This window comes from Hemiscyllium ocellatum, unplaced genomic scaffold (assembly GCF_020745735.1).
Source record: "Hemiscyllium ocellatum isolate sHemOce1 unplaced genomic scaffold, sHemOce1.pat.X.cur. scaffold_701_pat_ctg1, whole genome shotgun sequence".
NCBI classification, from domain to species: domain Eukaryota; kingdom Metazoa; phylum Chordata; class Chondrichthyes; order Orectolobiformes; family Hemiscylliidae; genus Hemiscyllium; species Hemiscyllium ocellatum.
The window spans coordinates 117,221-133,391 of NW_026869183.1; the positions used below are offsets into that span (position 1 = coordinate 117,221).

Genomic DNA, 16,171 nt, shown 5'->3' on the forward strand with positions numbered 1-16,171 from the left:
GCTGGCGAACAGGGAGCTGGGACACAGGGAGCTGGGATACAGGGAGCTGGAATACAGGGCGTTGGGATACACAGGGAGGTGGGATACAGGGAGCTGGGATACACAGGGAGCTGGGACACAGGGAGCTGGGATACAGGGAGCTGGATACACTTGGGAGCTGGGACACAGGGAGCTGGGATACACAGGGAGCTGGGACACAGGGGGCTGGGATACAGGGAGCTTGGATACACAGGGAGATGGGATACAGGGAGCTAGGACAGGGGGAGCTTGGACACAGGGAGCGGGGATACAGGGAGCTGGGACACAGGGAGCGGGGATGCACAGGGAGTTGGGATACAGAGGGAGCTGGGACAAAGGGAGCTGGGATGCACAGGGAGCTGGGAAACGGGGAGCTGGGACACAGGGAGCCGAGACGTACAGGAGCTGGGATACAGGGAGCTGGGATACACAGGGAGCCGGGATACAGAGGGAGCTCGGATACACAGGGAGCTCGGATACAGGGAGCTGGGATACACAGGGAGCTGGGATACAGGGAGCCGGGACACAGGGTGCTGGGATAGAGGGAGCTGGGATACACAGGGAGCTGGGATACAAGGAGCTGAGATACAATTGGGAGCTGGGATACACAGGGAGCTGGGATACAGGGAGCTGGGACACAGGGAGTTGGAATACTTGGAGCGGGGACACAGGGAGCTGGGATACAGCTAGCTGGGATACAGGGAGCTGGGATACACAGGGAGCTGGAATACAGGGAGCTGAGATACAATTGGGAGCTGGGATACACAGGGAGCTGGGATACAGGGAGCTGGGTCGCAGGGAGCTGGGATACAGGGAGATGGGATACACAGGGATCTGGGATACACAGGGTGCTGGGACACAGGGAGCTAGGATACACAGGGAGCTGGGATACACCGGGAGCTGGGACACAGGGAGCTGGGATACAGGGTGCTGGGATACAGGGAGGTGGGACACAGGGAGCTGGGATACACAGGGAGCTGGGATACAGGAAGCTGGGATACAGGAAGCTGGGGTACACAGGGAGCTGGGATACAGGGAGCTGGGATACACAGGGAGCTGGGATACACAGGGAGCTGGGACACACACGGAGCTGGGATACACAGGAAGCTCGGATACACAGGGAACTGGGATACAGGGAGCTGGGACACAGGGAGTTGGAATACTTGGAGCGGGGACACAGGGAGCTGTGATACAGCTAGCTGGGATACAGGGAGTTGGGATACACAGGGAGCTGGGATACAGGGAGCTGGGATACAGGGAGCCGGGACACAGGGTGCTGGGATAGAGGGAGCTGGGATACACAGGGAGCTGGGATACAAGGAGCTGGACACAGGGAGCTGGGACACACAGGGAACTGGGACACAGGGAGCTGGCACTCAGGGTGCTGGGATACAGGGAGCTGGGACACAGGGAGGTGGGATAGACAGGGAGCTGGGACACAGGGAGCTGGGATGCAGGGAGCTGGGACAGAGGGAGCTGGGATACACAGGGAGCGGGGCTACAGGGAGCTGGGATACAGGGAGCTGGGACACAGGGAGCTGGGACACAGCGAGCTGGGATACAGGGAGCTGGGACACAGGGAGCTGGGATACACAGGGAGCTGGGATACACAGGGAGCTACGACACAGGGAGCTGGGACAGAGGGAGCTGGGATACACAGGGAGCTGGGATAGAGGGAGCTGGAACACACAGAGAGCTGGGATATACGGAGCTGGGATACATGGAGCTGGGATACACAGGGAGCTGGGACACAGGGAGCTGGGATACATAGGGAGCTGGGACCCTGGGAGCTGGGATACACAGAGAGCTGGGATACACGGGGCTGGGACACAGGGAGCTGGGACACACAGGGAGCTGGAATACAGGGGGATGGGACGCAGGGAGGTGGGACGCAGGGAGCTGGGATACACAGGGAGCTGGGATAGACAGGGAGCTGGGATACACAGGGAGCTACGACACAGGGAGCTGGGACACAGGGAGCTGGGATACACAGGGAGCTGGGATACAGGGAGCTGGAATACAGGGGGATGGGACGCAGGGAGGTGGGACACAGGGAGCTGGGACACAGGGAGCTGGGATACACAGGGGCTGGGATACAGTGAGTTGGGATACAGGGAGCGGGGATACAGTGAGCTGGGATACACAGGGAACTGGGATACAGGGAACTGGAATACACAGGAAGCTGGGATACAGGGAGCTGGGATACACAGGGAGCTGAGACACAGGGAGCTGGGATACACAGGGAGGTGGGATACAGGGAGCTGGGATACACAGAGACCTGGGATACAGGGAGCTGGGATACATGGAGCTGGGACACAGGGAGCTGGGATACACAGGGGGCTGGGATACAGGGGGCTGGGATACAGGGAGCTGGGACACAGGGAACTGGGATACAGGGAGATGGGATACAGGGAGCTTGGATACACAGGGAGATGGGATACAGGGAGCTGAGATACAGGGAGCTAGGATACACAGGGAGCTGGGACACCAGGGGGATGGGATACAGGGAGCTGGGATACACAGGGAGTTGGGATACAGAGGGAGCTGGGACAAAGGGAGCTGGGATACACAGGGAGCTGGGATACAGGGAGCTGGGATACACAGGGAGCGGGGATAGACAGGGAGCTGGGGTGCAGGGAGCTGGGTACACAGGGAACTGAGATACACAGGGAGCTGGGATACAGGGAGCTGGGACACAGGGAGCTGGGATACGCAGGGAGCTGGGATGCAGGGAGCTGGGACATAGGGATCTGGGATACAGGGAGCTGGGATACAGGGAGCGGGGATAGACAGGGAGCTGGGGTACAGGGAGCTGGGACACAGGGAGCTGGGATACAGGGCGCTGGGACACAGGGAGCTGGGATACACAGGGAGCTAGGATACAGGGAACTGGAAGACACAGGGAGCTGGGATACAGGGAGCTGGGATAAACAGGGAGCTGGGACACAGGGAGCTGGGATACACAGGGAGCTGGGATACAGGGAGCTGGGACACAGGGAGCTGGGATACACAGGGAGCTGGGATACTGGGAGCTGGGATACCTGGAGCTGGAATACTGGGAGCTGGAGTACAGGGAGCTGGGATATAGGGAGCTGAGATGCAGGCAACAGGGACACAGGGATGTGGGATAGAGGTGGCTGGGATACAGGGAGCTGGGATACAGGGAGATGGAACATACAGGGTGCTGGGACACAGGGAGCTGGGATACCAGGAGCTGTGATACAGGGAGCTGGGATACAGGGAGCTGGGATACAGGGTGCTGTGATATAGGGAACTGGGATACAGGGAGCTGGGATACAGGGAGCTGGGATGCAGGGAGCTGGGACACAGCGAGCTGCGATACACAGGGAGCTGGGATACCGGGAGCTGGGACACAGGGAGCTGGGATACACAGGGAGCTGGGAAACAGGGAGCTGAGATACAGGGAGCTAGGATACACAGGGAGCTGGGACACCAGGGGGATGGGATACAGGGAGCTGGGATACACAGGGAGTTGGGATACAGAGGGAGCTGGGACAAAGGGAGCTGGGATACACAGGGAGCTGGGATACAGGGAGCTGGGATACACAGGGAGCGGGGATAGACAGGGAGCTGGGGTGCAGGGAGCTGGGTACACAGGGAACTGAGATACACAGGGAGCTGGGATACAGGGAGCTGGGACACAGGGAGCTGGGATACGCAGGGAGCTGGGATGCAGGGAGCTGGGACATAGGGATCTGGGATACAGGGAGCTGGGATACAGGGAGCGGGGATAGACAGGGAGCTGGGGTACAGGGAGCTGGGATACAGGGCGCTGGGACACAGGGAGCTGGGATACACAGGGAGCTAGGATACAGGGAACTGGAAGACACAGGGAGCTGGGATACAGGGAGCTGGGATAAACAGGGAGCTGGGACACAGGGAGCTGGGATACACAGGGAGCTGGGATACAGGGAGCTGGGACACAGGGAGCTGTGATACACAGGGAGCTGGGATACTGGGAGCTGGGATACCTGGAGCTGGAATACTGGGAGCTGGAGTACAGGGAGCTGGGATATAGGGAGCTGAGATGCAGGCAACAGGGACACAGGGATGTGGGATAGAGGTGGCTGGGATACAGGGAGCTGGGATACAGGGAGATGGAACATACAGGGTGCTGGGACACAGGGAGCTGGGATACCAGGAGCTGTGATACAGGGAGCTGGGATACAGGGAGCTGGGATACAGGGTGCTGTGATATAGGGAACTGGGATACAGGGAGCTGGGATACAGGGAGCTGGGATGCAGGGAGCTGGGACACAGCGAGCTGCGATACACAGGGAGCTGGGATACCGGGAGCTGGGACACAGGGAGCTGGGATACACAGGGAGCTGGGATACAGGGAGCTGGGATACACAGGGAGCGGGGATAGACAGGGAGCTGGGGTGCAGGGAGCTGGGTCACAGGGAGCTGGGATACACAGGGAGCTAGGATACAGGGAGCTGGGATACACAGGGAGCTGGGACACAGGGAGCTGAGATACACAGGGAGCTGGCGAACAGGGAGCTGGGACACAGGGAGCTGGGATACAGGGAGCTGGAATACAGGGCGTTGGGATACACAGGGAGGTGGGATACAGGGAGCTGGGATACACAGGGAGCTGGGACACAGGGAGCTGGGATACAGGGAGCTGGATACACTTGGGAGCTGGGACACAGGGAGCTGGGATACACAGGGAGCTGGGACACAGGGGGCTGGGATACAGGGAGCTTGGATACACAGGGAGATGGGATACAGGGAGCTAGGACAGGGGGAGCTTGGACACAGGGAGCGGGGATACAGGGAGCTGGGACACAGGGAGCGGGGATGCACAGGGAGTTGGGATACAGAGGGAGCTGGGACAAAGGGAGCTGGGATGCACAGGGAGCTGGGAAACGGGGAGCTGGGACACAGGGAGCCGAGACGTACAGGAGCTGGGATACAGGGAGCTGGGATACACAGGGAGCCGGGATACAGAGGGAGCTCGGATACACAGGGAGCTCGGATACAGGGAGCTGGGATACACAGGGAGCTGGGATACAGGGAGCCGGGACACAGGGTGCTGGGATAGAGGGAGCTGGGATACACAGGGAGCTGGGATACAAGGAGCTGAGATACAATTGGGAGCTGGGATACACAGGGAGCTGGGATACAGGGAGCTGGGACACAGGGAGTTGGAATACTTGGAGCGGGGACACAGGGAGCTGGGATACAGCTAGCTGGGATACAGGGAGCTGGGATACACAGGGAGCTGGGATACAGGGAGCCGGGACAAAGGGTGCTGGGATAGAGGGAGCTGGGATACACAGGGAGCTGGAATACAGGGAGCTGAGATACAATTGGGAGCTGGGATACACAGGGAGCTGGGATACAGGGAGCTGGGTCGCAGGGAGCTGGGATACAGGGAGATGGGATACACAGGGATCTGGGATACACAGGGTGCTGGGACACAGGGAGCTAGGATACACAGGGAGCTGGGATACACCGGGAGCTGGGATACAGGGAGTTGGGATACAGGGAGCTGGGATACACAGGGAACTGAGATACACAGGGAGCTGGGATACAGGGAGCTGGGACATAGGGATCTGTGATACAGGGAGCTGGGATACAGGGTGCTGGGATACAGGGAGCGGGGATAGACAGGGAGCTGGGTTACAGGGAGCTGGGACACAGGGAACAGGAATACAGGGAGCTGGGACACAGGGAGCTGGGATTCACAGGGAGCTAGGATACAGGGAACTGGAAGACACAGGGAGCTGGGATACAGGGAGCTGGGATACAGGGAGCTGGGACACAGGGAGCTGGGATACAGGGAGCTGGGATACAGGGAGCTGGTATACACAGGGAGCTAGGATACGGGGAACTGGAATACACAGGGAGCTGGTAAACAGGGAGCTGGGATACACAGGGAGCAGGGACACAGGGAGCTGGGACACAGGGAGTTGGAATACTTGGAGCGGGGACACAGGGAGCTGGGATACAGCTAGCTGGGATACAGGGAGCTGGGATACACAGGGAGCAGGGACACAGGGAGCTGGGATACACAGGGAGCTGGGATACAGGGAGCTGGGATACAGGGAACTGAGAAACAGGGAGCTGGGATACAGGGAGCTGGGATACACAGGGAGCTGGAATAGAGGGAGCTGGGATACACAGGGAGTTGGGACACAGCGAGCTGAGATACACAGGGAGCTGGGATACACAGGGAGTTGGGACACAGCGAGCTGAGATACACAGGGAGCTGGCGAACAGGGAGCTGGGACACTGGGAGCTGGGATACAGGGAGCTGGAATACAGGGCGTTGGGATACACAGGGAGGTGGAATACAGGGAGCTGGGATACAGGGAGCTGGGATATACAGGGAGCTGGGACACAGGGAGCTGGGATACAGGGAGCTGGATACACTTGGGAGCTGGGACACAGGGAGCTGGGATACACAGAGAGCTGGGATACACATGGAGCTGGGACACAGGGATCTGGGATACAGGGAGCTGGGATACAGGGAGCGGGGATAGACAGGGAGCTGGGATACACAGGGAACTGGGACACAGGGAGCTGGGATACAGGGAGCTGGGATACACGGAGCTGGGATACATAGAGAGCCAGGATACAGGGAACTGGAATACACAGGAAGCTGGGATACAGGGAGCTGGGATACACAGGGAGCTGAGACACAGGGAGCTGGGATACACAGGGAGGTGGGATACAGGGAGCTGGGATACACAGAGACCTGGGATACAGGGAGCTGGGATACAGGGAGCTGGGACACAGGGAGCTGGGATACACAGGGAGCTGGGACACAGGGGGCTGGGATACAGGGAGCTGGGACACAGGGAACTGGGATACAGGGAGATGGGAGACAGGGAGCTTGGATACACAGGGAGATGGGATACAGGGAGCTGGGATACAGGGAGCTAGGATACACAGGGAGCTGGGACACCAGGGGGATGGGATACAGGGAGCTGGGATACACAGGGAGTTGGGATGCAGAGGGAGCTGGGACAAAGGGAGCTGGGATACACAGGGAGCTGGGATACAGGGAGCTGGGATACACAGGGAGCGGGGATAGACAGGGAGCTGGGGTGCAGGGAGCTGGGATACACAGGGAACTGAGATACACAGGGAGCTGGGATACAGGGAGCTGGGACACAGGGAGCTGGGATACACAGGGAGCTGGGATACAGGGAGCTGGGACATAGGGATCTGGGATACAGGGAGCTGGGATACAGGGAGCGGGGATAGACAGGGAGCTGGGGTACAGGGAGCTGGGACACAGGGAGCTGGGATACACAGCGAGCTGGGATACAGGGAGCTGGGATACACAGGGAGCTGGAACACAGGGAGCTGGGATACAGGGAGTTGGGACACAGGGAGCTGGGATACAGGGAGATGGGTCACAGGGAGCTGGGACACAGGGAGCTGGGATACACAGGGAGCGGGCCTACACAGGGAGCTGGGCTACAGGGAACTGGGATACAGGGAGCTGGGATACAGGGAGCTGGGATACACAGGGAGCTGGGACACAGGGAGCTGGGATACAGGGAGCTGGGATACACAGACAGCTGGGATACAGGGAGCTGGGACACAGGGAGCTGAGATACAGGGAGCTGGGACACAGGGAGCTGGGATACAGGGAGCTGGGTTACAGGGACCTGGGACACAGGGAGCTGGGATGCAGGGAGATGGGACACAGGGAGCTGGAATACAGGGAGCTGGGATACAGGGACCTGGGACACAGGGAGCTGGGATACACAGGGAGCTGGGATACAGGGATCTGGGATACAGGGAGCTGGGACACAGGTGGCTGGGATACAGGGATCTGGGACACAGGGAGCTGGGATACAGGGAGCTGGGACACAGGGAGCTGGGATACAGGGAGCTGGGACAGTGGGAGCTGAGATACAGGGAGCTGGGACACAGGGAGCTGGGTGGCAGGGAGCTGGGACACAGTGAGCTGGGACACAGGGAGCTGGGACACACAGGGAGCTGGTTCACAGGGAGCTGGGATACAGGGTGCTGGGACAGAGGGAGCTGGGGTACACAGGGAGCTGGTTCACAGGGAGCTGGGATACAGGGAGCTCGGACACAGTGAGCTGGGATACACAAGGAGCTGGGCTACAGGGAGCTGGGATACAGGGAGCTGGGATACAGGGAGCTGGGATACACAGGGAGCTGGGACACAGGGAGCTCGGATACAGGGAGCTGGGATACAGGGAGCTGGGATACACAGGGAGCTAGGATACACAGTGAGCTGGGATACAGGGAGCTGGGATACAGGGAGCTGGGATACACAGGGAGCTGGGATACAGGCAGCTGGGACACAGGGAGCTGGGATACACAGGGAGCTGGGATACAAGGAGCTGGACACAGGGAGCTGGGACACACAGGGAACTGGGACACAGGGAGCTGGCACTCAGGGTGCTGGGATACAGGGAGCTGGGACACAGGGAGGTGGGATAGACAGGGAGCTGGGACACAGGGAGCTGGGATGCAGGGAGCTGGGACAGAGTGAGCTGGGATACACAGGGAGCGGGGCTACAGGGAGCTGGGATACAGGGAGCTGGGACACAGGGAGCTGGGACACAGCGAGCTGGGATACAGGGAGCTGGGACACAGGGAGCTGGGATACACAGGGAGCTGGGATACACAGGGAGCTGCGACACAGGGAGCTGGGACAGAGGGAGCTGGGATACACAGGGAGCTGGGATAGAGGGAGCTGGAACACACAGAGAGCTGGGATATACGGAGCTGGGATACATGGAGCTGGGATACACAGGGAGCTGGGACACAGGGAGCTGGGATACATAGGGAGCTGGGACCCTGGGAGCTGGGATACACAGAGAGCTGGGATACACGGGGCTGGGACACAGGGAGCTGGGACACACAGGGAGCTGGGACACAGGGAGCTGGGATACAGGGAGTTGGGACACAGGGAGCTGGGACACAGGGAGCTGGGATACAGGGAACTGGGATACAGGGAGCTTGGACAGAGGGAGCTGGGATACACAGGGAGTGGGGGTACACGGGGAGCTGGATACAGGGGGCTGGGATACAGGGAGCTCGGACACAGCGAGCTGGGATACACAAGGAGCTGGGATACAGGGAGCTGGGATACAGGGAGCTGGGATACACAGGGAGCTGGGATACAGGGAGCTGAGACACAGGGAGCTGGGATACACAGGGAGCTGGGATACAGGGAGCTGGAATACAGGGGGATGGGACGCAGGGAGGTGGGACGCAGGGAGCTGGGATACACAGGGAGCTGGGATAGACAGGGAGCTGGGATACACAGGGAGCTACGACACAGGGAGCTGGGACACAGGGAGCTGGGATACACAGGGAGCTGGGATACAGGGAGCTGGAATACAGGGGGATGGGACGCAGGGAGGTGGGACGCAGGGAGCTGGGATACACAGGGAGCTGGGATAGACAGGGAGCTGGGATACCGGGAGCTTGGACACAGTGAGCTGGGATACACAGGGAGCTGGGATACAGGGAGCTGGGATACACAGGGAGCTGGGATACACGGAGCTGGGATACATGGAGCTGGGATACACAGAGAGCTGGCACACAGGGAGCTGGGATACACAGAGTGCTGGGACACACAGGGAGCTGGGACACACAGGGAGCTGGAACACAGGGAGCTGGGATACATAGGGAGCTGGGACACAGGGAGCTGGGATACACAGCGAGCTGGGATACAGGGAACTGGGATACAGGAAGCTGGGATACACAGGGAGCTGGGATACACAGAGAGCTGGGATACACGGGGCGGGGATACAGGGAGATGGGATACATAGGGAGCTGGGATACACAGCAGCTGGTATACAGGGAGCTCGGACACAGCGAGCTGGGCTACACAGGGAGCTAGGATACAGGGAGCTGGGATACACAGGGAGTTGGGATGCAGGGAGCTGGGATCCAGTGAGCTGGGATACACAGCGAGCAGGGACACTGGGAGCTGGGAAACAGGGAGCTGGGATACACAGGGAGCTGGGATACAGGGTGCTCGGACACAGGGAGCTGGGATACAGAGAGCTGGGATATACAGGGAGCTGGGATGCAGGGAGCTGGGACACAGGGAGCTGGGATACACAGGGGGCTGGGATACAGTATGCTCGGACACATGGAGCTGGGATACAGGGATCTGGGATACACAGGGAGCTGGGATACAGGGAGCTGGTATACACAGGGAGCTGGGACACACATGGCGCTGGGACACACAGGGAGCTGGGATACAGGGAGCTGGGACAGAGGGAGCTGGGATACACAGGGAGCTGGGACACAGGGAGCTGGGATACACAGGGAGCTGGGATACAGGGAGCTGGGACAGAGGGAGCTGGGATACACAGGGAGCGCAGACACAGCGAGCTGGGATACACAGTGAGATCGAATACAGGGAGCTGGGATACACAGGGAGCTGGGATACACGGAGCTGGGATACAGGGAGCTGGGATACAGAGTTCTGGGATACACAGGGAGCTGGGACATAGGGAGCTGGGCATCAGGGAGCTGGGATACACAGCGAGCTGGGATACAGGGAGCTGGGACACAGGGAGCTGGGATACAGGGAGTTGTGACACAGGGAGCTGGGACACAGGGAGCTGGGATACAGGGAACTGGGATACAAGGAGTATGGATACTCTGGGAGCTGGGATGCATGGTGCTGGGATACAGCGAGCTGGGACACAGGGAGCCGGGATACAAGGAGTTGGGATACACAGGGAGCTGGGATACAGGGAGCTGGAATACAGGGAGCTGGGACACAGGGAGCTGGGATACAGGGAGTTGGGACACAGGGAGCTGGGACACAGGGAGCTGGGATACAGGGAACTGGGATACAGGGAGCTTGGACAGAGGGAGCTGGGATACACAGGGAGCGGGGGTACACGGGGAGCTGGATACAGGGGGCTGGGATACAGGGAGCTCGGACACAGCGAGCTGGGATACACAAGGAGCTGGGCTACAGGGAGCTGGGATACAGGGAGCTGGGATACACAGGGAGCTGGGATACACAGGGAGCTGGGATACAGGGAGCTGAGACACAGGGAGCTGGGATACACAGGGAGCTGGGATACACAGGGAGCTACGACACAGGGAACTGGGACACAGGGAGCTGGGATACACAGGGAGCTGGGATACAGGGAGCTGGAATACAGGGGGATGGGACGCAGGGAGGTGGGACGCAGGGAGCTGGGATACACAGGGAGCTGGGATAGACAGGGAGCTGGGATACAGGGAGCTTGGACACAGGGAGCTGGGATACACAGGGAGCTGGGATACAGGGAGCTGGGATACACAGAGAGCTGGGATACACGGAGCTGGGATACATGGAGCTGGGATACACAGAGAGCTGGCACACAGGGAGCTGGGATACACAGAGTGCTGGGACACACAGGGAGCTGGGACACACAGGGAGCTGGGACACAGGGAGCTGGGATACATAGGGAGCTGGGACACAGGGAGCTGGGATACACAGCGAGCTGGGATACAGGGAACTGGGATTCAGGAAGCTGGGATACACAGGGAGCTGGGATACACAGAGAGCTGGGATACACAGGGTGCTGGGACACAGGGAGCTGGGATACAGGGAGCTGGGATACACGGACAGCTGGGATACAGGGAGCTGGGATACACAGGGAGCTGGGATACAGGGAGCTGGGATACACAGGGACCTGGAACACAGGTAGCTGGGATACACAGAGAGCTGGGATACACGGAGCTGGGATACAGGGAGCTGGGATACAGGGAGCTGAGATACAGGGAGCTGGGACAGGGAGCTGGGATACAGGGAGCTGGGTTACAGGGACCTGGGACACAGGGAGCTGGGACGCAGGGAGATGGGACATAGGGAGCTGGAATACAGGGAGCTGGGATACAGGGACCTGGGACACAGGGAGCCGGGATGCAGGGAGATGGGACACAGGGAGCTGGAATACAGGGAGCTGGGATACAGGGACCTGGGACACAGGGAGCTGGGATACACAGGGAGCTGGGATACAGGGATCTGGGATACAGGGAGCTGGGACACAGGTGGCTGGGATACAGGGATCTGGGACACAGGGAGCTGGGCCACAGGGAGCTGGGATACAGGGAGCTGGGATACAGGGAGCTGGGATACACAGGGAGCTGGGATACAGGGAGCTGGGATACACAGGGACCTGGAACACAGGTAGCTGGGATACACAGAGAGCTGGGATACACGGAGCTGGGATAGAGGGAGATGGGACACAGGGAGCTTGGACACACAGGGAGCTGGGATACAGGGAGCTGGGACAGAGGGAGCTGGCATACACAGGGAGCGGGGGTACACAGGGAGCTGGGATACAGTCAGCTGGGATACAGGGAGCTGTGATACACAGGGAGCTGGGACACAGGGGGCTGGGATACAGGGAGCTGGGACACAGGGAGCTGGGACACAGGGAGCTGGGACACACAGGTTGCTGGGACACAGGGAGCTCGGATACAGGGAGCTGGGATAGACAAGGAGCTGGGATACAGGGAGCTTGGACACAGCGAGCTGGGATACACAGGGAGCTGGGATACAGGGAGCTGGGATACACAGAGAGCTGGGATACAGGGAGCTGGGATACATGGAGCTGGGATACACAGGGAGCTGGGACATACAGGGAGCTGGGACACAGAGAGCTGGGATACGTAGGGAGCTGGGACACAGGGAGCTGGGATACACAGCGAGCTGGGATACAGGGAGCTGGGATACACAGGGAGCTGGAACACAGGGAGCTGGGATACAGGGAGTTGGGACACAGGGAGCTGGGATACATGGAGATGGGTCACAGGGAGCTGGGACACACAGGGAGCTGGGTTACAGGGAGCTTAGATACAGGGAGCTGGGACAGAGGGAGCTGGGATACACAGGGAGCGGGCCTACACAGGGAGCTGGGCTACAGGGAACTGGGATACAGGGAGCTGGGATACAGGGAGCTGGGATACACAGGGAGCTGGGACACAGGGAGCTGGGATACAGGGAGCTGGGATACACAGACAGCTGGGATACAGGGAGCTGGGACACAGGGAGCTGAGATACAGGGAGCTGGGACACAGGGAGCTGGGATACAGGGAGCTGGGTTACAGGGACCTGGGACACAGGGAGCTGGGATGCAGGGAGATGGGACACAGGGAGCTGGAATACAGGGAGCTGGGATACAGGGACCTGGGACACAGGGATCTGGGATACACAGGGAGCTGGGATACAGGGATCTGGGATACAGGGAGCTGGGACACAGGTGGCTGGGATACAGGGAGCTGGGATACAGGGATCTGGGACACAGGGAGCTGGGATACAGGGAGCTGGGACACAGGGAGCTGGGATACAGGGAGCTGGGACAGTGGGAGCTGAGATACAGGGAGCTGGGACACAGGGAGCTGGGTGGCAGGGAGCTGGGACACAGTGAGCTGGGACACAGGGAGCTGGGACACACAGGGAGCTGGTTCACAGGGAGCTGGGATACAGGGTGCTGGGACAGAGGGAGCTGGGGTACACAGGGAGCGGGGGTACACGGGGAGCTGGATACAGTGGGCTGGGATACAGGGAGCTCGGACACAGTGAGCTGGGATACACAAGGAGCTGGGCTACAGGGAGCTGGGATACAGGGAGCTGGGATACAGGGAGCTGGGATACACAGGGAGCTGGGACACAGGGAGCTCGGATACAGGGAGCTGGGATACAGGGAGCTGGGATACACAGGGAGCTAGGATACACAGTGAGCTGGGATACAGGGAGCTGGGATACAGGGAGCTGGGATACACAGGGAGCTGGGATACAGGCAGCTGGGACACAGGGAGCTGGGATACACAGGGAGCTGGGATACAAGGAGCTGGACACAGGGAGCTGGGACACACAGGGAACTGGGACACAGGGAGCTGGCACTCAGGGTGCTGGGATACAGGGAGCTGGGACACAGGGAGGTGGGATAGACAGGGAGCTGGGACACAGGGAGCTGGGATACAGGGAGCTGGGACACAGGGAGCTGGGACACAGCGAGCTGGGATACAGGGAGCTGGGACACAGGGAGCTGGGATACAGGGAACTGGGATACAGGCAGCTGGGACAGAGGGAGCTGGGATACACAGGGAGCGGGGCTACAGGGAGCTGGGATACAGGGAGCTGGGATACAGGGAGCTGGGATACACAGGGAGCTGGGATACAGGGACCTGGGACACAGGGAGCTGGGATACACAGGGAGCTGGGATACACAGGGAGCTACGACACAGGGAGCTGGGACACAGGGAGCTGGGATACACAGGGAGCTGGGATAGAGGGAGCTGGAACACACAGGGAGCTGGGATATACGGAGCTGGGATACATGGTGCTGGGATACACAGGGAGCTGGGACACAGGGAGCTCGGATACAGGGAGCTGGGATACAGGGAGCTGGGATACACAGGGAGCTAGGATACACAGGGAGCTGGGATACAAGGAGCTGGGACACAGGGAGCTGGGACACACCGGGAACTGGAACACAGGGAGCTGGGACACAGGGTGCTGGGATACAGGGAGTTGGGACACAGGAAACTAGGATACAAGGAGTATGGATACTCTGGGAGCTGGGATGCATGGTGCTGGGATGCAGCGAGCTGGGACACAGGGAGCTGGGATACAAGGAGTTGGGATACACAGGGAGCTGGGATACAGGGAGCTGGGATACAGGGAGCTGGGACACAGGGAGCTGGGATACATAGGGAGCTGGGATACAGGGAGCTGGGACACAGGAAACTGGGATACAAGGAGTATGGATACTCTGGGAGCTGGGATGCATGGTGCTGGGATACAGCGAGCTGGGACACAGGGAGCTGGGATACAAGGAGTTGGGATACACAGGGAGCTGGGATACAGGGAGCTGGGACACAGGGAGCTGGGATACATAGGGAACTGGGACACAGGGAGCTGGGACACAGGGTGCTGGGATACAGGGAGCTGGGACACAGGAAACTGGGATACAAGGAGTATGGATACTCTGGGAGCTGGGATGCATGGTGCTGGGATACAGCGAGCTGGGACACAGGGAGCTGGGATACACAGGGAGCTGGGATACATGGAGCTGGGATACATAGGGAGCTGGGATACAGGGAGCTGGGACACAGGGAGCTGTGATACAGCGAGCTGGGATACAGGGAGCTGGGATACACAGGGACCTGGGATACAGGGTGCTGGGATATGGGGAGCTGGGATACACAGGGAGTTGGGATACAGGGAGCTGGGATACACAGCGAGCTGGGACACAGGGAGCTGGGATACATAGGGAGCTGGGACACAGGGAGCTGGGATACACAGCGAGCTGGGATACACAGGGTGCTGGGATACACAGGGAGTTGGGACACACAGGGTGCTGGGACACAGGGAGCTGGGATACAGGGAGCTGGGATACAGGGAGCTGGGACACACAGGGAGGTGGGATACAGGGATTTGTGATCCAGGGAGCTGGGACACAGGGAGCTGGGATACACAGGGGGCTGGGATACACAGGGGGCTGGGATACACAGGGGGCTGGGATACAGGGAGCTGGGACACAGGGAGCTGGGATACACAGGGGGCTGGGATACACAGGGGGCTGGGATACAGGGAGCTGGGACACAAAGGGAGCTTGGACACAGGGAGCTGGGATACAAGGAGCTGGGATACAGGGGGCTGGGACACACAGGGAGGTGGGATACAGGGAGCTGGGATACAGGGAGCTGGGACACAAGGAGCTGGAATACACAGGGAGCTGGGATACAGGGAGCTGGGATACACAGGGAGCTGGGATACAGGGAGCTGGGACACAGGGAGCTGGGAGGTGAGTGGGTAGATGGGTGGGTGAGTAAGTGGGTGGGTGGATGGTGGGTGGGTGGGTGAATGGGTGGGTGGGTGAATGGGCAGGTTGGTGGGTGACCTACCCAGGGGCATACCGATGCCATAGCCCTTGGTGTCGAGGAGGCCCCCGATCTGGGTCAGGTTACAGTTGCGTTTGCGGTGGTACTCGTTCATGGTGGACTCCAGCAGGAAGGCGTACTTGGAGTTTAACACCCGGGCTATGCCCTCCTCTGTGGTCTTCACAAACACACTGGGCTGCTTCGAGTACATGTAGTTCCACATCCGCTGGTACGTCTGGTACCGGGAATTCTGCAACGGAAACATCCCAAACACTGTTAGCTA

The 16,171-nt window shown here is 60.0% G+C and overlaps 1 protein-coding gene across 1 annotated transcript in view; it reads right to left on the minus strand.

Moving 5' to 3' along the window:
* Positions 1–16,171, minus strand: part of LOC132814159 (glutamate receptor ionotropic, kainate 5-like) — a gene marked incomplete at its 5' end in the record, with an annotated part of 213,189 nt that overhangs the window by 82,427 nt on the left and 114,591 nt on the right. The window contains one exon of the mRNA XM_060823401.1: positions 15,913–16,138. Within this exon, the coding sequence (XP_060679384.1) occupies positions 15,913–16,138 (226 nt within the window). The remainder of the gene's footprint in view (positions 1–15,912; positions 16,139–16,171) is intronic.